This window comes from Halichoeres trimaculatus, unplaced genomic scaffold, assembly GCF_033239565.1.
Source record: "Halichoeres trimaculatus isolate MK-OKI-2021-1 unplaced genomic scaffold, fHalTri1.1 fHalTri1_scaffold_23, whole genome shotgun sequence".
Taxonomy (NCBI): Eukaryota; Metazoa; Chordata; class Actinopteri; order Labriformes; family Labridae; genus Halichoeres; species Halichoeres trimaculatus.
Genome location: NW_027437201.1, coordinates 13714622 through 13736995, shown reverse-complemented (window position 1 = coordinate 13736995; position 22374 = coordinate 13714622). Strand labels below are relative to the sequence as shown.

The 22374-nt window shown below is 41.4% G+C and overlaps 1 protein-coding gene across 2 annotated transcripts in view; it reads left to right on the top strand.

Annotated features, from left to right (window-relative positions):
* The window catches only part of abcc3 (ATP-binding cassette, sub-family C (CFTR/MRP), member 3), a 46430-nt gene that overhangs the window by 16475 nt on the left and 7581 nt on the right, over nt 1–22374 (top strand). The window contains exons 2-23 of one of the 2 annotated variants that reach the window (XM_074662531.1): nt 65–241; nt 836–961; nt 3790–3927; nt 6544–6669; nt 7041–7102; nt 8596–8727; nt 11749–11991; nt 12669–12846; nt 12958–13119; nt 13228–13320; nt 13533–13736; nt 15462–15608; nt 15691–15778; nt 16110–16176; nt 16267–16393; nt 17142–17318; nt 17548–17715; nt 18915–19095; nt 19173–19281; nt 19361–19520; nt 19879–20086; nt 21998–22311. In XM_074662531.1, coding sequence (XP_074518632.1) covers nt 65–241; nt 836–961; nt 3790–3927; nt 6544–6669; nt 7041–7102; nt 8596–8727; nt 11749–11991; nt 12669–12846; nt 12958–13119; nt 13228–13320; nt 13533–13736; nt 15462–15608; nt 15691–15778; nt 16110–16176; nt 16267–16393; nt 17142–17318; nt 17548–17715; nt 18915–19095; nt 19173–19281; nt 19361–19520; nt 19879–20086; nt 21998–22311 — 3387 coding nt within the window. Of the gene's footprint in view, nt 1–64; nt 242–835; nt 962–3789; nt 3928–6543; nt 6670–7040; nt 7103–8595; nt 8728–11748; nt 11992–12668; nt 12847–12957; nt 13120–13227; nt 13321–13532; nt 13737–15461; nt 15609–15690; nt 15779–16109; nt 16177–16266; nt 16394–17141; nt 17319–17547; nt 17716–18914; nt 19096–19172; nt 19282–19360; nt 19521–19878; nt 20087–20637; nt 20949–21997; nt 22312–22374 lie in introns of both variants that reach the window. The other variant, XM_074662532.1, reaches the window with a different exon arrangement.

The window sequence follows — 22374 nt, the reverse complement described above, 5'->3', positions numbered from 1 at the left end:
TTGATACGGGATGATGCAGGAGTGAAAGCTAAAGTGCTCTCCCTATGCTGTTTTTTACCTACAGGTAGCCAACCAGACGCTGCACACAGATCGGCCCGACCTCCCAGAGTGTTTCCAGCTTTCTGTGCTGTCATGGGTGCCGTGCATCTACCTGTGGGTCGTCAGTCCCATCTACCTTTTCTATCTCAAGAGGAACAACAGAGGCTACATCATGATGTCCATAATGAACAGATTCAAAACAGTAAGTGATGACTCTCTTGCTTTGTATTCCTATATATTTTTGAGTGGGAACGTTACGCTTCAGCTAAGATCCACCCTGCGTGTTGGAGGTATGTTGCTCTGCTGCAGCTGAGGTAGTGACAGGAGCTTCACAAAGACACAGGAGAGTCCAGTGCGAGGTGGAGCCACAAGGACAGAGCAGGAGTGTTTGTGAAGGGTGTGCAATTATTTACATGTTGCACACGTTTTGCTCCACAAGGTCATGTGGATGCATGAAATGACACATGGAGACAACACTGCAGTGCTGTTATGTGCATTTTAAATTCATCTTGGTGAATCTCTCATAGAATAAATAAGTGGTTCAAAATATGTACTCAACAACTCACAGTTTGTCTTTTTCCACTCATTGTGCACTGAAAAAATATTCTGTCAGCCAATGTAAATTTAAGGGTGAGGAGTACAGGACTTGCCACAAACTCGACCCTATCGTGCAGAGACAAGAATGGTTATCAGCCAATGAACCCCTCCTCCACTTCCTTTTGTTTTTACAGTGTTAATATCTGTTTATTCACCTCCACGCCCCTCTTTCTCTTGCTGTATTTTTATTTTCTCTCAGGTGTTTGGTTTGTTGTTATGGATCGTGTGTTGGACGGATCTCTTCTACACATTCCACGAGCTGCGGCAGGGGCTCAACCAGCCGCCAATTTACTTCATCACCCCGCTGGTTCTCGGCATGACCATGGTGAGCACACATCCGTGAAAAAACATCTCAAACACTGTGGAAAAAATATAGTTTTGTTATTTGTTATTAATGAAAATGTGTTTCTGTGGGAATACATGTGAATCTTTCAGACTGAGTGTTGAATAAGTCATGACTTGAAGTCAAATATAGATATTATGTTGGAGTTACACAAACATTTTTTGAATATACAAATGCAAGCGGATGCATAACACACTGCAGAGATGTTATCTGAGGACACACTATGATAAAAGATAGTGTCTCTTTCAGCGCTGATAAGAAGCTCTGAATAAAAGGATGCAGAAGCAAAATGTTAAGCTTTAATTTAAAAGCACTGAGGACATGAACTTTGCATATTTCAAAAGAAGTCAAATGGTCTTTTTCCTATTTTCAAAGATGAAGTTAATGTAAGAGGTGATTTAAAAACAGTATTTATATTATCGAATTCCAGCTGGATATCTGATAAAACACCAGTCCATAGAAAGAACAGCTTGTTAAGCCAGTAAGAGCAGTCATCTGACCAAAGCCTGTACAAATACTGATAGTCTGCTCCATTCCTGTTTCACAGGAAGACACGCTCCTTCTCCTCTCCAGAAGCTTTAACTCTGCCGTCTGTTGATTACCGTCTGTTTTTAAACCTTTGAGTTGATTTTTGTTGTACAAATCTGACAGAACAATATGGTCTAGGATTGAACAGCAATTTGTGTGCAATCAGCTTGACTTCCACTGAGAGAAAATGTTTTATGTGACAAATACAAAAGAGTTTCTGGCAAAGACTCGTCATTAAAAAGAGTTCACATGCAGCAGCAGCAGATGAAAAGTCAAAAGTTTATAAGGATTTAAAATCCTCAAACTGTTTGAAAAGACGAGGGAGAATTTTTCGTGCAAACCTCACTGAACTTTTTAAGAAGCTTTAGAAATTTCCACAATGCACATTCCTGCTCTCTGAGTTTGTTGATGGTGGGTTCAGAGGAGTGGACAGAGGAGTGAGTGATGTGAGAACAATGCTCTTAAAATATCACTTTCATTGATGAAGTCATTTTGCTACCCTGGTGTCATGGATCTGGGTGGTCCTTTGGTTGATCCTGATTTTAAGATTTCTCAACAAATATGAAAAAAAGTGTCACAATGTTTGGTTTGAAAGATGATGATAGTCATGATTTTCTGACTTGTCACCCAGCAAATCAGTCTGTTACTCACTGCTGTAATTGTGGTTGATTAATCTGAGTTAATACTTTGACCTCGTGCATGTTTTTTCTCCAAATTTACTCTTTTACATGTGAAGTATCTGTCAAATCTCTTGGCTGTGATATCATTGTCACCAAGTTATAAAAATGACATGCACAATACATGCAACTGATGTTTAAAAATCCTGCAAAATGTCTTTTCATCAAGTCTCTCCAACCAGTTTTTGTCTGTTGGGCTGTGATCAGCATGTGAATGAGGTTTGGTAATGAGTCTGTGCTTCCCAATGAATAAAGCAGGTGAAGGGTGACATTGGCAGTGCACAGCTGAACGAAGGTTTCATATTTAACACGAGACATCACTCTTTAATACGTGCATTAACAGGAGAGACACTGAAGAATCTCTCTGTCTCTCCGTGCGCCTTCAGAGTGGGTGTTTCAGGCGCTGCAGGTTATCAGGCACAAGGGACAGAAAGCAGTAAAAGATCGTCAAAGTCACTGATGGTGAAAGGTGATCTTTTATAGATTTATAAAAAAGGAAAAAGGAACCGTAAAACAGTGATTAAACTTTGATAGCCTGCCCAGGTGACTCATTGTCATTGAAGAAACGTTAGCTTGATGACATTGAACTAAAGCACTGCTGTGCCTGTGTTAGCTACAGCTTCATAAGGTGTGCTGCAAATCGGTTCTGAAAACTGATTTTGTCCTGAATGTAATCCCTAAAAGCATCATGTTTCACAGTTTTGGCAGGATGTAAACTAGATATAACCCAGTGTCCACATTTCTCCCTCTCAGACCCATGATACTTCATGTTTTAAAAACTCTGATTAGCCACATTTAGGGACTCTGCCCACATCATCTTTTGGTGAAATCACAACATTACACCCATTTGAGTGAAAAAAAACGATGTATGTAAAATTTGCTGTTTCTTGAGTGTCCGCTTGAGGCTGGCACCAGAAGTACCAGAAGTGACATACACACCAAGCCAGAAAAAGCAGTTTTCAAAGCAGAAATTAACCTATTTACAGCCTGGTTCAAAAAATGTCTCCTATCTGAGTCACTAACTTATCGGTACACACTGTACGGGGGGTGAATTTTTTTCTAACTCAGCCGTTCAGAGAATATTAAGATCACAAGCTTGCCCAATCAGAGGCACAGCTCAGGTCACGTGACCCACAGATGCCCTATAGCTGTATGCGAAGCCCTTGCCCCTACCAATATGGCTGCGATAGCCGATGTGCTTCATTTCCATTTAAGAAACAGCCAACTGAGGTCAGGAGACCATGTTTTTTACAGTCTATGGTCTTGAAAGGTTAATTTATGTTTGCAGAGTTTGCAGCAATTGCAACAGTTACATTTCCTCATGCAAACCTCAAACCAAAGTTTTGTTGCAACATTAAAGTGTCAGATCTTTTTTCACTTCACATCATGTTCTGTCAGCATCTGAAAGCCTCTAACCTGAGCAGTGTGTCTGAGGCAAGCTTTTTATTCTCTTTGGGCAATGTCAGGTGAAACCCTCCTGCTGCTGTTTGATGGAGGACCAGTCAATATGACAGACTGACCCACTCAGACTGTGGCTCACCTTGCATGACCTCAGTAATCTAACTCAGCCCCCCTCCCTCCCCCTCTCACCCACTTCTGTCTCAGCTGCTGGCCACGTTTCTGATCCAGTTTGAGAGGTTACGCGGGGTTCAGTCCTCAGGGGTCCTCTTCATCTTCTGGTTCCTGTCTGTGCTGTGTGCCATCGTGCCTTTCCGCTCCAAGATCCTGCAGGCCTCCAGCCAGGTGAGAGCAAGCCTCAGCCCTCAGATGCCTCTCACGTGTCTGCCTTCATCTTTTCATCATCTTCCTCATCATGTACACCGGATTCTTACACCTGTCTCCTCCTGCTCTTGCTTCACGTTATCTTTCCTATGGTCTCATTTGATATTCCCCTTCTTTTCCACAGAGTATCATCCTCATTGTTCATGACATATAAGAAAACCCTGCAGCAGCATCCCCGCCCCCGCTGTTGTCTCAAGAGTTGGTTTGGAGCTTATATTGAGTGTTTTGAAGGGTTCAGTCCAGGCCAGCACTAAGCAGAGAGGGAATAGTAGGGCTGTTGTTCCTGGCATACTTATCTCACCTCTAGAGCTGCACAGCTCTCTGACAGAGCAGCAAACAAGCCCTGCAGGCATCTTAATATATCCACGCAGACTGTTTTAGTGCAGTTTTTAATAAATACCACAGACCAGAGGATAAAGCTTGAAACTGAGTTGTAAAAATGATTAGAAGTGCTCTTTATATAGCAAAACAAGGTCACCTTACTGCTGCTTTAGTCAAAGTTACGACCGTTAACAAAAAGATAACATTCGTGTTGATGCAGCAACAAAGAGTGCTCGGCACTCTTCCTCCAGCAGCCGCTATATTCTCTGAGTTCACGCAGCTTTCTCACAGCTTCATGCAATCAGACTCACTCAAGACAGGCACTTGTTCTGCAATCTGAACAGTGATGCTAATAATAAAGTGAGGAAAACACAGCTAAATTACTCATTTAAGATGTGAAAGAGTTTAGAGCTGTTAAAAGTGCCTGCTGCAAGTCAAAGCAAATTTTATCTGTTTCCTCTCAAAGATTGGGTCTTGTGATTGGGGTTCAAAGAATCAGAGAGGGACATGTTGTGGTAAAAAAAAGATCCAATCAGCGTGCAAACGGTGGTGTCTTCAGTCAAATCCAACATGGCAGAGAGGTGCAGTTTTTACACCAAACAGAGCCTGCAGCATTTCCAAAAGGCAGTAAAGCAAATTGATCATTTTTATCAATCTTCTACTTTGAAAAAGCGATCCCTTTAATGTCATGCATGTTCAAGAAAGATCTCGGTTGTGGATGTGTAGTTATCAGTCTCTTGGAAACCCTTCACATTAACGCAGATGCTCTGTATCTTTTGCAGAGAAGCTGTTTGCAAGCAGGCACAAAAAGGAAAAATAATTAAATGAAGGTTTTAGAGCTGAGTAATTGGTTGTCTACCTGCCCAGACAGGTGTGAGAAATACAAGTCATCAAATGATAGACAACATGTCAGGAGCCTGTATGATTCTTGTGTGATAAATCTAAGTGTAGGCCGAACAGTTTTTATTTGACCTCTGCAGACCAAATCTCCACATGCTGCAGACTGCACAAGGTGTGTCTGTTAATTTCTAAAGGCTCTGGTTGTGTTGCAACCTTAAATTTCTTTCGCTCTTACCAAAAATGCAGAATATGTCCTGTTTTCGTGGCGGCCTCCCTCATTTGACCAAGCATCGAACAAACATGTGAGCGCAGCCTCAGGCGGTCAGTGGGTCAGGCTATTAGAAAGACAGGTGCTGAACGAGGCAGCCGTGTGTTTGGGTCAGCCCGGGCCACAGCAGGTTTGAGCTGGGATAATCGCTTTGATCCAGAAAGTTAGTCCAAATATGATTTAAAAAATTAAAGAGATTTGTGGTAAGAAAGGTGTTTTCAAGGTTTGACCTCTGTTCAGACGATCCAAAGGATTGAGCGGGGGAGGAAAGTAGCGCTTTGTAATGTATATCATCATTTTTTTTTATACTGGCTGATGTATAATCTGTTTTAAAGAAGCCCCTTGGTGCTGAATTTTCTCTTTTTAGGGTGCTTTATGAATAAAAAAAAGGTTAAAATTAAACAGTATGGAACAAATACATGACAAAGGAGACCCCAGAGCCTATAGCAGCCACGAAAAGGACAAAATTTCATTTTTTAAATCTCCAGAAACTGCTCTCTTTGTTCTTCAAAGAAGAGATGATGCATTGTTCCCCTGACACATCTTATTGGAACATTTTGTCCAAGATAAAAACTGGCATGCATTTTTATTTAAAAATCAAAATTTTCTATGTCAGCTTGCATCTTTGTACAATTCTATTTAAATTCAAGGTTTAAATAATTAGAAAACCTCCAAATTCTATTCTTTTTCCCATTTTTTTTTACTGCATTTCAACGTGTTTGGACCTGGGGGTTGTAGTTGGTTTGCTGTTTTTTCTTCTTTGGACCGCTTCTGTTCAGTTTTTGATCATAACAGACCACAAAAACCCAAAATATGAGCTGTAGTTGTGTAAAATGCTCTGACCCAGTCTTTAGCCGTCACAGTCTAGCCCTTTTTGTCATTGCTCATGTCTTTCCCCTCGCCTTTTTTCCCTGCTTCTCACAAATCATCTTTGAGAACAAAATGTTCCCTTACTCCCGCCCACATTCTCGTGCCACTGTAAAGATATGATCAGTGTTCCTAACTTATGTATTTCCAGACTCAAGTATACTTCAAAATGTAACTGTTAATTACCTGCATGTAAATCATTCACATACATATCTCTTTGTGTGTGTATATGTGTGTATGTGTGTGTGTGTGTGTGTGTGTGTCCTCGTTTGACATTTCAGAGCGAAGTCAGTGACAAGCTGCGCTTCACCACCTTTTATTTCTACTTCGCCCTGGTGGTCTGCGAGCTGATCCTCAGCTGCTTCAATGAGAAACCTCCTCTCTTCTCCAGCGTTGTAACGGACCCTGTGAGTCGAACATCGTGATTCATCATCTGCCAAGAAGCCATATGTGTGTGTGAGTGTGTGAGTGTGTGAGTGTGTGAGTGTGTGTGTGTGTGTGTGTGTGTGTGAGTGTGTGTGTGTGTGTGAGTGTGAGTGTGTGTGTAGAGTAAGAGTGTCTTATTTAGCTGTTGACATTCTTCTGTATAATCAGTCTTCTGAGTGGTTGAAAGTCTGAGTGTGAGCTTTGGAGCCACTCCACACTTGTTAAAGCAGGTCACACACAGACACAGAAATCACAACTGTTTCTGGCTGCTCTCAGAAGTACGTCCCTCCTGTCCTTGTTTGACCTCTCTGGCCTATTTTTTTTTTTCTGAAAATTTTTCATTTCTTGTCAGAATCCCTGCCCTGAAGCCACTGCAGGTTTCCTCTCCACTGTGACGTTTTGGTGGTTCACGAGGTGGGTTCACTCTGCTCTCTGACACTGATGGACATATTCTGATTTGCTTCATTAATAAAATGAAAAGAAAAAAATTAAAAAAGCATATGTTGCTCTTCATTTGCGATTCGTCCGCCCCTAACTCTCAGAAGCAATAAAACCCAACAGCATCTTACGTAATTAACCAACAAGCCGTGGTTCTCCAAAGCATCATCAGCAAAGTGTTTTATAAGAAGAGAGAGACCACAACACACAAAAAGGTTACCTTGGCTTACTTCACAAGCAAGAAAAGCTTAGCTTTTCTTTGTAATGCTCCTTGTGCAGCCACGGGGAGTGTATCTTTGTTTTATTAACTTAAGTTTCACTCAAATAACTTCTCCAAAACCAGACTACTGTATAAGTAAGGCTAAAATTCAGCTAGCTACTGACAGTTTCTAGCACTCATGCAGCTTGCAAGAAGTTAGCGACCGGCTTTGAGTACAATAATCTTTTTTTCTTTTATATGCGTTCATGCTTCAGATGATTTGTATCCTGAGCCCTAAAGGTCCCATATTGTGCTCCTTTTCTGCAGTTTAATATGGATCATTGATGTCTTCATGAAATGGTAGTAACATGTTTTGGTCCAAAAAGCCAATAAATCAAGCACAGCAGCATTGTTTCCAGGCTCTCATAGCCCCTCTGTTCAGAACGCTCTGATTTAGTGGGCGTGACCTTCATATGTAAATGAGCCACCGCTGATACCGCCCCGCTCTTCACCGCCACTGAGAGCGGCGCCACGAGCTCCGAGTGCACAATGTTTAGAAAACAGCGAAGCTCTTTTACCGTAACATTACGGGCTGATACAACAGGCTAACCGCAGCTAAAGAGGGTTCGGGGGTATCTGCTCTGGTGGACCAATCAGGTCAGACTTGCTCCTGATTGGCCAAAAAAAGAATCGCTGATGTCGGCAAATCCCCCAAATCCAAACAGCTCGTTTTAGGTCAGGATTTTACATTCACAAGCACTACTAAGTACAGGTTTTGTCATTAAATATCACATTTTGTGGGCTGGGAGGAAAGCCAAAGACTCACAAAGTTCACTAAAAGACTTAATAAAGTGGTTTTTGCATAATATGGGACCTTAAAAACAGGAATTTTGTTATCAACTCAATTTGTTTTGATTCCTGCACGAAAAGCTATTCCACCTTTTACTTTTCACAGAAGTTCTGCATCCTCTCTCTGCGCCTCTGTAAGCCAGTCTCTCCTTGAACCAGAGAGCACGTTAAGCCAATTTCCGGTGACAGTGGATCCACTGGTGCAGAATGATAATTAGCAAAATCCAGGAAACCTAATTAAGCGTGTTGTATGGAGCTCTGGATGACATGTCTCAAGGAGGATGGATTTTAGTCTTTGAATCATATCTTTACCCGAGAATAAAATAAAAGGCATGATAGAAATTCAGGAAGCAGTGAAGCGTTTCTGTAGAGTTAATGCAGACTTTCTTGACATATAATAACTGGTTATTTCTCCTCATAGCATGGCCATCAAAGGCTACAAAATGCCCCTGGAAGCCAAGGACCTGTGGTCACTAAATAAGAGAGACAGCTCCAAGGTGATGGTACCCAAACTTCTAAAGGAGTGGGAGAAGGAGCAGACCAAAACCAAGAGGTATGTTGATGAAATACGACATGAGGTGTTTCATATTTAACTCATTGAGTCATTCATTTCACAACAAATATGGCCTTTTCTCAGAGAAGTGAGAAATATAAAACAAGTATGTGATGAATCCAGCATTGGTTTTTGGAAGGACAATAACATTAAATCATTCATCAGTAACCTGACAGATGAACAAAGACTCTGGTTTGCTCTGCTACAGCTTTGGCTTTGTACACTGCAAAAAACTGAAATATTATCAAGCATTTGTGTCTATTTTTCAGTGGAAAACGTCATTTTAGACTTAATATGAGCCACATTCAACTTATCAGTCCAGAAAAATGTCTTGTTTCAAGTAATTTAAAGACAAAAATGAGGTCTGAATTGCTTGTAAGAAGTTAAATAATCTGCCAATAGAACAAGAAAAATTTGTTAGAAAACTTTTTTGAAACTAGAGTAATGTCTTAATACAAGTAACTTTTCTCTTGATCCATTGGCAGATTTGTTTGGCTTGTTACAAGAAATTCAGACCTCATTTTTGTCTTTAAATAACTTGAAACAAGACATTTTTCTGGACAAGTCAAGTGAATGTGGCTCATATTGAGTCTAAAAAGACATTTTCTATTGAAAATAAGACAAAATCACTTGATAAGATTTCAGTTTTTGCAGTGTAAACCAGTTTTCCTGGAAGAAGTAGACACCGCCCAGTTTACCTCAGTGCATGTTAAGCTCCTGTATGAAAGTCAAAACTCACGTTTGCATGGTGTCAAAGTCAGATGCTCCACCCCCGCTTGTCTTGTTACAACAGAGAGTGGAGCGGATGTTGTCATAAAGGGCAGGGCTCTTTGTGTGTATGTGTGTGTGGCTACATATTTGAAGGCACGTGCTTAAGTCTTTTTTAGATTCAGTTGCACAAGTGGATGATTACGCTTTTCTTTCTTCTAATTCTGGCTGCAAAAAACTCTCATCTGCTGCTATTTGTTGAGAAACGCGAACTGTGTTAAACTGATGAGCAGCAAGTTTCGCCTCCAGTACCTGCAGACATCAGCGAGAGTATGTGAAAGTCCTCACATGCTTTTTGTTTGTCCACTGTCTCAAAGCTCTTAATCCAGCCTCTGCAGTCTCTACAGTGTGCTGCAGAACATGAAACTTTACACTCTTACAACATCACATTCTTCAGCTGAAGTGTGTTCAGCCTGAAGTAAAGAATCACAGATAAGAGGCATTTCATGCACAAACACACTTGACACGCCTTGAGAAGCATGACCTCTGCTCTGCTCGTCTCCTGTACTGAAGTTTCTTTGTGTTTACTCTGAGAACAACTTGTAAAGTGATATAGAAAAGCTCGATGAGGTCTTTTCACTTGCGGTATGGAAACCTGTTTGGTTTAAAGCTGGATTCTTTAAAAGTTGCAGACAACAATTGGTTCCCTGCTGAAACCAAACTCCTGTGCTTTAAGTTGTTTTACAATATAGACTGTTTGGTTTACTTAACCACCATTACATCACGCATGTGCACATTTCTCCTTAAAATATGTGAGCACTGATAATAGCATGCAATCTTTGGATTCCAAAAATATAAGTGCAAGGCTTCAATTAACCCTCACTGTCCACATGTGTGAAGGTGTCACTGATTTTACCCAGCTGGAGAGGGTACGGCTTTACGTCAAAGAGAGGCTGTAAGGAAGTGGCAGCGCCTGATACAGTTTTTTAATCTTACATTTATGAGCTAGTTGCTGAATTTTGCCTGCAAGCCACTTTTTGTGGGACAGTTTTTGTGCATTATTTTTACAGCAGCTTCACTTAAAATATATGAGTGCAGTGAGAGTCTGTTATTGACATAGACGTGTATTTTTTATCTGCTTAGATAACTGTAAAGGTAAATGAGTTACTCAGAAAGATAAACAGGAGGTCTCAGTCTCTGACCTTTCACAACAGTGCTACTGTGTGAATGTTTGTTTGTGTGATTTGCATATGCTGATCTGACTGAATGAAGCCATCATAACATCCTCATAGATAGGATTTCTGTAGTTTCTATCTGCACGTAATTAGTTCCTTTTTTCCACAGCTCTATGTTTTCACTTAGAAGCAACTGACTCCTCCGCTTAGCCTCAGACTGATCAACCTGTGCAGCTATCATCAGAAACAGGAAACTCCTAAATGAATGTTAAGAAAAAAGTCTGGTCTTTCTCCTCCTTTATTCTTTTCCTATATTAAGTTGTAAAAGTGATGACGCATTCACAAGGATTGGATTTTAAGCCATAAATAGGAACCTCCTCCATGTCTGTTCTAGTTTCAGAGTCAATATAGGTTAATTGCACCTTAAGGAGGTCATATTTACTTCATATGTACAATGATGCTCCAGAATTGGCTGTAATGAGCTTCCTGGTTTTCTGAATCAGCTTTGTGTCTTTCTTCCCTACAAAGCTTGAAAGACGATGAGGCTAAGAAGCTCACCTTTCGTTTCAGGATTTACTGTCAACTCATAGTTTCAGACATAGTTCTGTCTCATTTTTGGTTGAAGGTTTATAAGAGATGCAATGAAAGGAGAGCTGTGTTGCTGTGACTGAGAAATAAAGATTCTTTCTGACATTTCTGTGTAAAATGTCAATGCTACTTGAGACTTCTGGGTTTGTAAAAATAATACTTTCTACATTTCTTGAGACAGCCCAGTCCTGCATTCCTTCCCTTCCTTGCACGGGCAGACATGAGGAGAGACCCATATAGATGCAAAGTTTGTACTTGACCTCCATAAGTTTTTTGCTCTAGTTCTAAACTCCACAGCATCGTCAGCTGGGACACATGCTGTCTTCTTCTCTTGTTATTAAACGTGCATAGAAACTCTCTCAGGTGGGCTTCAGCCATCATCTGGAGTTTTTTCCACATTAAATCCAGGCACCAGTTAAAAAAATGTTTTGTTGTATTACTATTGCAGTGCATTGGTTCCCTTGTAGGAGCTACACCTCTCTTAAAAGTGAATCTCTTTGATGCAGTCATTTTGGAAATATCTAACCCCCTTCTTCTCTAAATCCTGCAGTGATCAGAACCTCTCCAGCCACGCTCTGTACTCCAAACCCCCGCCATCAACCACCAATCACGTCGGAGGAGCTGAAAGCAGCCCGGAGGAAGTAGAAGTCTTATTGTCCAATCAGAAAGCTGCTCCCAAACAACCGTCCTTCCTGCGATCGCTCATCAAAGCCTTTGGACCGTACTTTCTGATTGGTTCGGCCTTCAAGCTCCTGCAGGATGTCATCACCTTTGTGAACCCTCAGCTGCTCAGGTAGGAAGGAAAGCTCACATGCTGCAGTGTATTTGCACATTTCCATTCAGCACAGCAGAGTACTGTTTCCAGACTGTCTCTTTGCATATTGTAATGTGTTTTGCATGATGCTTTATCGTAGTATAGAGAGCGTCTATATTTTGGAATGTCTGTTATCCAAAATCTGAGTAATAAATATTTTATGCCTCTCGTAAATCAGGATGGAGCTTTTGCGGCCGTCAACAGTTGTGTAACCACTGTGTTTCACCACAAACATGGTGTGTATTATGATTTTAGAACAACTTGGCGCTGCTTTTGTCACTGGAGGCAAAAATCTCAGATTAGGATGAGTGTTATTCAAAAGTAAAACTCTCTGTCTCTGATCTCTCAAGTTTTTCTTTCTACGAAACTACACTTCCTTTTCTGTGTCATTACATCCCTTTTTCTGCCAGCTCTGAGTTAAAAAGCAGAGTCTCTGCTCTATCTAGGAAATCATAAATTGCTCAACAGCTTCATATTTTGATCACAGGATTTCTGAGTAATTTCTTTCAGAGTGGTGATGGATTGAATCTGACAAAATAAGACTAGCTGAAGGCAGACAAATTTCGAAATGTGAAAGCTAATTAGCTGACTGTGGGACACATACTTCATTCTTTAATTAATTTCTGTCGTTTTTCCTGTCCGTCTTTGCTCTGCAGGATGCTGATCTCGTTCACTGAACAGAAAGGTGATCCCGACTGGTGGGGCTACTCTCTGGCCTTCCTCATGTTTTTTATAGCCGTCCTGCAGACGCTCATCCTCCATCGCCACTTTCAGTATTGCTTTGTCACCGGTATGAATGTACGCACAGCCCTTATCGGCGCCATCTACAGGAAGGTACGATAGAAATGCTCTCATTTAACATTTTAAACATACATTAAGCGTGAATGTTAAGCTTCACATGTATCAAACCTTTACTGAAGTGTTGTCCCCACATTGTGTCTGCAGGCTCTGGTGATTACAAATGCTGCAAAGCGCTCATCCACAGTGGGCGAGGTCGTAAACCTGATGTCAGTGGATGCACAGAGATTTATGGATCTCACCACCTTCCTCAACATGCTGTGGTCTGCTCCTCTGCAGATCATGCTGGCTCTATATTTCCTCTGGCAGGTACGTTCACAAGCTATACCTGGAGAATGTAGAAATTAATATGTTTGGAAATCCATGTACCAAGAGATTTCAAATTATAAATTCAATTTTTTTCTGTTTTGACCACAGAACTTAGGTCCATCCGTGTTGGCCGGTGTAGCTGTCATGATCATGCTGATTCCTTTCAATGCTGTTATCGCCATGAAGACGAGAGCCTATCAGGTATGAAGAACAAACTCTGCAGTAAATAAACTCTCCTAAGTCTTCCTTCAATACTTACGGTGGTGGATATAAGATATCATCTCTAAATTTAAAAGAAATGCTTTGTTTTTGAAACTAAAGCTACTATTTCTGATGGCAGCCTGAACATCTTCCTTGTTGCAGAAATATCTAGTGATCTAAGTTCCTGTACCCATCTTCTCTTCCTCTCTCAGGTGGAGCAGATGCAGTACAAAGACGCTCGTATCAAGCTCATGAATGAGATCCTGAACGGCATCAAAGTCCTGAAGCTCTACGCCTGGGAGAACTCGTTCAAAGAAAAAGTCCTGGCCATTCGACAGCAGGAGCTCAACGTTCTGCGCAAGACCGCCTACCTGGGAGCGCTTTCCACCATGGCCTGGACCAGCGCTCCTTTCTTGGTACGTCTGAAAGCTCGACTTCCAGGAAGAGTGTATTAAAACAAGGAATAAGGATTTGACTGAACACGTATAATTTTAATGTTAAATGTTAGTTACAGCTAATCTAACAGGCTGCACGAATGAAGTCGTTGTTCAAACCGTAGGTTGGTGTCTGTCCTCTTCTGATGACACTGTGAGATTTACCTCTGGGAACTTTAAAGGTGTCTAAAATTCTTGTATATCCAGAAGTAAGGGTTAAATGACTTCCAGATACGATTTTCTTTTCCCAGTAGCATTAATGTTTGCAACGGAAAGGTTTTTACACCCCCTCAGAGTGATAGTAAGCGTTAGGAGGCTAAGGGGCTGATTTCTCATGGTGCCTAAGCTTTATGAATAAAAGAGCATACTTCGTGAAGTACAAGTTTTTAGTGCTTTCAGAAGGGACAGCTGAATTGAGACATGACATGTGGGGAGTAGAGATTAGATGTTTGTTTGAGGCTGATTTCAGGTACATTCAAGGTCAGGAAGTTGTAACGATTGGCTCATGCACTTCAGTATTGATTTGCTGCTTCAATGTAAAGTTTTGATCTGGAGCAGTCAGCTGCACTCGCATGAGGATACCAGCATCAATAAATCATAATCAGATTACCAGGAATCAGAGCTGGAGCGTCATTATGGTGTTGCTTTTGCTGTCTTCAAGGAATATTACACTTGCTTTCACTAAAGCTGGCTGAAAGCAGCACAGACCAGACACAACACTTCTGAGAGGCATTTTAAGCCAAGTTGTGCTTTGATTGGACACAAAACCCCAAATAACCACAACAATTGGAGTCATCAGCCCGTGAATGCAGAGATGTTGTTGATGTTTGGAGTTGCATGGTTCCTGCTGAGTCTCTAACTGTGTGTGTCTGGTTGAGCAGTTAGTGTTCGACGGCTTTTTGGAGCTTTAACCACCAGTGGATGGTCACACTAGCGTAACAGCATGAGAAGAAACACATTCCTCCTCTTGGACAGCCAACTTTAACTGCACTCTCATCCATAAATAGGGAATCATTAATCGCAAAACAAGTCTGGACAAATCCTGAGTGCAAATGCCAGAGCAGCGCACTGTCCGTCAGCTGACTGCCTGCTTCCTGACCCGGATCTAAACTCAGTGAACTCCTGAGATGATTCAGGAGCTTTGTTAGTTTTGTCTTATTACAAGCAGAGGATGTCTGTGCAGGTGCCATGACAACAAGACAAATAATGCAGAGGAGGTTGAAGTGAAAAGCGGCTTTTTTTCTGAGATTCGGCAGCTGTCCACGTCAGTTTTTGTGTCAGGGTGAAGTTTTAAAGGTCAGAAACTTTAAAGGTATTTGTTATTGTCTGTTCTTTGTCGGGGACTTTCTATGCTGCTGTCTCTGCTTGGACTCACTTGTGAGAGATTTTGCATCTCAGTGGGAATATTCTTGTTAAATGACCACAGAGAATAAGGGCCACATAAAAAAAAAAACAACATAAAATGTTTGAGATTTAAGTCCAGAATAAGTTGTAGTTTGAAAAATGAAAGTAAAGAAAGTCAAAATGTTTGAGATTAAAGTCTTTATGTGTGTGATTGATCCATATCAGTAACTAAACCTCTGTTGCAAAAAGGTAACTGCTGAGTCCTTGTTGGACTCAGATGAAGTGTGTTTATCTGCTGAGTATCTCTGGGGTCAGTCGATGAGCCGTGTCATCTCATGCCGGTGTGCTGCTGTGTTTCTTCAGGTTGCCTTGACAACATTTGCTGTGTACGTGACGGTGGATGAGAACAACGTCCTGGATGCTAAGAGGGCTTTTGTGTCGCTCTCACTTTTTAACATCCTAAGGTTTCCTCTCAACATGCTTCCCCAAGTCATCAGCAGTCTGGTTCAGGTGGGAGATTTTTCTTCTGCTGTGACATATTTATTTCCCTCCAGTGGGTTTGTTTACATCGTGTGCTTGTTTTGAACGGCAGGCCAGCGTCTCACTGAAGAGAATCCAAAATTTCCTGAGTCACGATGAGCTGGACCCAAATTCGGTGGACAGAAAAAACACAGCTGCAGGTGAACTTGAGCATGATTCCTCCTTAAGTTAAAACTGCATTTTTCACTCTCCTATCTTCCTATTTTATTTTTTTGTAGTTGTAAAAGAAATGTCAGACTTTTAACGGGTGTCAGCGACTCTAGTAACTGAAGAAAACTTACATTATGTCACTTCAAAAAAAGATCTGACATTTCACCTACGGCTCCAGGGTTGTGAATATTTTTAGATGACTAATCAGACCTGAATTGCCTTTCAGCCCTCCTTCTGTCAGACTACTTCACACTCTTGTCAATTCAAAAGGTGCAGAAATAAAAAATATTGATAATTTTGTATTGTGTCTTCCTCCAACAGACTTTTCCGTCACAGTCATCAACGGTAAATTCACTTGGGCCAGAGATGATCCTCCTGTTCTGCACAAGTATGTCATTAAATGCCTCTTCCTGTCTGTTTGCACTTGTCACATTAAACCTGGGGCTTTTCTTTTCACACTTGATTTTTTTGTTTTCAGTATTAACGTCATGGTGCCTCAGGGCTCCCTGCTAGCCGTGGTCGGTCATGTCGGCTGTGGGAAGTCCTCGCTGATCTCTGCACTGCTGGGGGAAATGGAGAAACTGGAGGGGGAGGTTTCTATCCGGGTAGGCGCTGAGTAATTTGTCATTTTCCCTCCAATAAAGATGCTCAATGAAGACTTTATAACTAAAATGATTGATAAAAATGAGAAAAAAACACATGCAAACCCCATCTGCAGTTCAACACAACTTGAAAGCGCATTTTAGCTTCTTCCAACAGGTCGTTTGGTTTAATGTTAGTTTTTGACACTATGGGGTGATGCCTGCAATCAAACAGAGAAATCTGGAGAACAAAGAAAGGAATTAAGCTGCTACAGAGTCAAATATTTCATTTGGAGTAACTGGAAACCAAAGTAGAGTGGGGGGGAAAGCAGCAGAAAGCTAATACATGCACTCTGACAATTTCAAGTGTCAGCTGCCTAAAATTGGCAAAAGATGCAACTGCTCAAGAATGTGTGAAGTCTAAGTCATGGGACCTTTTGACTTTTGGTCTACTGGTGCCAAGACCCCAAAACAAGTGAAACACGGCAGATTTAGAGATTTTAGTTTCAAAAACAGCTATTCAGACATATTTTGGCTCACACTGTCACGCTATGGTAGAACAACAGTTCATTCAGTTGACCTCAGAGTCTCCTGTGATAGGTAACTAAAAGACAGATAATGAAAATTAAAGCGATGGTCAGAGAAAGAAAGTTAATACTATCTGTTAGTTTGCCTATGCACTCCAGCTGTCCAGAAATAATCTGTAAAGAAGTTTGGAAATTATTTTGATAAACGATGCTGACACCTCTTTTACTTCTTTTCCTCTCCTCAGGGATCAGTGGCTTACGTACCACAGCAGGCATGGATACAGAACGCCACCCTGCGGGACAACATCCTGTTTGGACGGCCCTTCAATGAGCAGAAGTACTGCTGTGTGATGAACGCCTGTGCCTTAACCCCTGACCTGGAAGTTCTGCCTGGAGGAGACATGACAGAGATAGGAGAAAAGGTTTCTGAGAGAAGCTCTTTTATTTTCTGTTACTGAGTAACTGCTCTGTCTTTCCAGGAACCTGCTTTGGTTCCTGTTTCCTGGCAGTAGTTCTTGTTATTTGTCATCAAAGACCAGGCTGGCGACATCCAATGAATCATTTCCCTGCTTTGATTATATTTCTTTTCTGCTGAAATGAAACTTTTAAAAAAGCATGTCTTAAAGTTAGTTTTGATGTTGCGTCCTGCAGGGCATCAACCTCTCTGGTGGGCAGAGACAGAGGGTGAGTCTGGCCCGAGCTCTGTACAGTGATGCTGAAGTTTACCTCCTGGATGACCCGCTGTCGGCTGTGGATGCTCATGTGGCCAAACATATATTTGACAACCTGATTGGGCCAGAGGGTGTGCTAAAGGGCAAGGTAAGGAGAGACCATCTGTTTGTGTATTATTCATTTATTTATTTATCTATCTATCTATCTATCTATCTATCTATCTATCTATCTATCTATCTATCTATCTATCTATCTATCTATCTATCTATCTATCTATCTATCTATCTATCTATCTATCTATCTATCTATCTATCTATCTATCTATCTATCTATCTATTTAATTATTTATTATTTTTATTGTTTCTTTATTGTATAAATGTTTGTGTCAGTGAATGTGTAAGATTCATCTTTAGTGCAGCTTGTGCTGAAATGTAAAAGTCATGTTATACATAGAGATATGGCCTGTTCTGGCTTCTTTTGCATTAAGTAAAAACATTTCTAACGTTACTTCATGCATTTCCAGTCAACTCACTTTGTTCAAGACTTAAGTCCAGGCTAAAATATCTCAACACCTCCTGGATGGCCTGTCATTAGAGCTGTACAGGCATCCAAGGCCTTTAGAGACCTCAGTTTGCAGAAGCAGCTGCTGATGGCTGAGTAACTTTATCCAGTGTTCTATGTTCATCTATAACACACAGCACTGCCTGCTCTATGTCATAGATGCTTATCTACTCTTAATGCATAGACATATAGGGTTAAATGGGTTACTTATGTAAGGGAAAATTTTGTTTGTATAAAACATGGATGCAATCTCCATACACACTCTGAATATGATCCAGAATCTTGTAAGAATTAAAAATATATATGTATCACAGGTAGCATGTTGACATGAATTTGGGTTTTGAGTTGAGCTGAGGACTCATTTAATCAGGGGAAGTCTTATCTTATCTCTTTATAGGGTGAGCTGTAGGTCTCTGAAGTTTATTGCTTGTTTGTTTTCACATTTATGACACCAGCTTCTGATAAGAGGTTAGTTGAGTTCCTGTTTCTCTGCTGAGAGGCACACATCATATTTCACTGAGACTCTGTGGGAGACTTGGTCTCCAAAAGTTTGCATGACTCAGCGTCTGTTGGAAAACCCCTGAATGTTCCCAGTGACAAAGCCAGTGGTGTGTAAATGTGTGTGGATGGGATTAGTTGCATCCTGTTATTAGTGTCTGTGAATAAATGGAATGTGGATTGAGCTGTTTGTGATAAAAGGTGTGTTAACATTCATCTGCAGGTTTGTTTGATGTTGTAATATGTATGTAGGTCTTTTAATAATGAGGCTTCTTTCAACACTGCAGACACGTATCCTAGTGACACATGGCATCAGCTTCCTGCCTCAGGTGGATAACATCGTGGTGATGGTGGAGGGCAGGGTGTCAGAGATGGGCTCCTACCAGGAGCTGCTCAAGCAGAACGGAGCCTTCGCAGAGTTTCTCAGGAACTACGCGCTGGAGGATGTCATAGAGGACGAGGCCACTGGTAGAGAATCACTGCTTTTCTCTGCACTACTTCTTTTATACTTCATGAATACAAGCATTAATGTAATATTTTTACAGAGGATTTACTAGAAGAGGAGGAGTTGTTTCCTGAGGATGCTCTTAGTAACCACACAGACATGGTGGACAACGAGCCTGTGATTAATGAAGCCAAAAGAAAGTTTATAAGGTAAAGAAAATATCTCAAAACAATAGAAAATTCAATAAAACAACCCAAAGAAAGGCGTTGACAGTTTTTCCTTCTACAGGCAGATAAGCATCATCTCAGCAGATGGTGAGAACAACCCCAGGTGCCGCTCAGTGAGACGGCAGCCCTGCAACCAGAGAAAACAAAGTGAGCTCCAAGAGAAGAAGAAACCACACGAAGGGGAGAAGCTCATCCAGGCAGAGACAGCAGAAACAGGCAGGGTCAGTCCATCGAATCGTAAAGTGTCTGTTAATCAAACTGCTTTACTGCTTTGACTGTAAAGCATAACAATAGAATTAGTTAAACCTGATGCCCTTCTTCTGTAGCAGCCTCTACCGTCAGTGTCTGAATGTGACAAGAAGTGTAAAGTGGTTCTCATTGCACTTTGATAGTAGCTACTTCTTAAACCTTCAAGTTGTAGCTCAAGCCTTCACATTTGTTTCTGTGATGTCCTCAAAATCACACACAAATTTGAAAGAAAAAAAAAATGTATCTTCAAATAATACAGCATGGTTATAATCCTAATGAGGCTTTAAACTGACCTTCTTCAAACTGAAAGGCTCTATCACTTCTATCCAGGTGAAAATGAAGGTGTACCTGGAGTACGCTAAGGCTGTGGGACCTCTGCTGTCTGTTTTCATCTGTTTCCTGTACTGCTGTCAGAGTGCAGCAGCCATCGGAGCAAACGTCTGGCTCAGCCAGTGGACCAACGATGCCTTAAGAAATCAAACTCAGGAAAATGTTAATATGAGGGTGGGGGTGTACGCAGCGTTGGGCATTGCACAAGGTAAGAAGATACACACATTACAAACATTATTAAAACTAATCACCCAAATATGTCTTATTTTAATTAAATATTTCACTGAAGATTTGTTTTTAGTCAAAGAGGCTCAAACTGTGTTTAATGTGCTGCCACATCATGGTGCTGATATGTTACTGAACCTGAACAGCTATTTTATCTCCATACTGCCGAACGCCCCGTCCACCCACACAGTTTTGTTCCTCCTGGTTTCATTATAATGAGATGAATGTGTTTGCTTTGTAGAAAATCAAACTGTTCCTTTTATGCAATTTACTCAGCAGTGCATTAAGGTTTCGAACATGAACATTACAGACTACATCACTTTGACTTGTTTTGGGTGGTTGAATGCTCTCAGGTTGCTCTCAGGTTGTGGATATTTAGCATCATGTTTAACTCTTCTTTTCTCTTTGGTTTGATCTTCAGCCTTCACATCTTTACCTTCAGGGTTAAAGCATCCCATTGCTTTCTCATTTCACATTTAAACTTTCTTCTCCATTATTTTTTCCCTCCACTCCACCTCTTCTGGTTCTTCCTAGGTCTCCTGGTCATGATCTCTTCCTTCACACTAGCCATGGGGAACATCGGTGCAGCCAAGAAGCTGCATTATAATCTGCTCGACAACAAATTTCACACCCCACAGTCTTTTTTTGATACCACGCCTATAGGACGCGTCATCAACCGCTTCTCCAAGGACATCTACATCATAGACGAGGCTCTCCCAGCAACTGTGCTCATGTTACTGGGCACCGTCTTCGTTTCTCTCTCCACCATGATTGTTATTGTTTCCAGCACACCCATCTTTGCTGTTGTCATAGCACCCTTGGCTTTCATATACGTCTTTGTGCAGGTACTCAGGCCCCCATGATGCTCTCTGTTCCTCTTTTCTTTCAAGTCTTCGACTCTTTCTCTTCCTGGAATGGCATGTCACACGCATGTTGGCGAAGCAGCTTTTAACCTTCCAGTTGTTAGCTTTTCTTTCTCAGTAGCGTGAGATGTTGTCCATGACCCAACTTTGCAGTCTGCAGTGGTTTTCTTCTTTTCAGCCACCAACTTCACTTTGCTCTCCCCGCAGCAAAAACTCTTCTTGTCCTGCCTGCAGCCTGCTTCCACATCCCTTCCACACAAAAAAACACACACACACGCACACACACACACACACACACACACACACACACACACACACACACACACACACACACACACACACACACACACACACACATACACACACACACACACACACACACACAGACAGGCAGTGCACGCTATCTATCTATGAGTCTTTGAGTGAGTTACTCCCTCTAGTGGAGAGCAGGAGTTAAAACAGGGTTATTTTTTAACAAGTATATATAAATTAGATTTCAATATAACAAGTATGTTGAATCATTTGAGTATGTTTTTAAATCAGGTCTAATACTTTGAGGATAAAAAATGCTTAAAAACAGTTTTTCAAGTTTCTCTTGCTCAGTCCCAGAAGTATGTGTATAAAACTTAGATCTGGAAGAGGATTGCACTGACTCATCCTCTATGTAGGTATCAACCATGATGTGACAAACCCACATTAAAAACAGTTTCATAAACGTTGAAATACAACTTTATTCACCTACAAACTGAGCTTCAGACTTAGTCTGTGCTACAGCCATCCTCAGCCTCATGTTTGCCGACTCTAACAGGTTTAATGAAATCAGGTGTACAGACACAAGAAATGTCAAATCTTTCATTTTCTCAAGCGCGCTCAATAGAAATATCTCACTGAATGAATGAATGAGTGCTCTTTAAAGTCTGGTTGGCAAAATATGTCGAGCCTTAGGTTAAATCTATTCTCAGAAGCTGCCGTTTTGATTTCGATGTAACGGCGGTGTTGTTGATCCCTCCCTTCCATCCATCTTCTCACAGGTGTGCTGTTGTTGGTTAACTGCCTGTTGTGCCGGGGCTACAGTATGCTGCAGGCAGCCAAGCTCATGCACCGCAACATGCTTCAGGGGGTCCTGCGAGCTCCGCAGGGCTTCTTCGAGAGCACCCCCACTGGGCGGTTACTAAACCGCTTCAGCAAAGACGTGGATGCTATAGACTCCCACATCCCAGAAAATATTGACATATGGATGCGCACTTTCTGGTACACACTGAATGTGCTGCTCATATGCTCTGCCCTCACCCCAATGTTCCTCATAGTCATAGCCCCATTAATGGTGTTCTATTGGTGGGTTCAGGTAAATAGGAAACAAGTCTGCTAACTCATTAATACAACATGCATGCCTGCGAGTGTTGAGTGT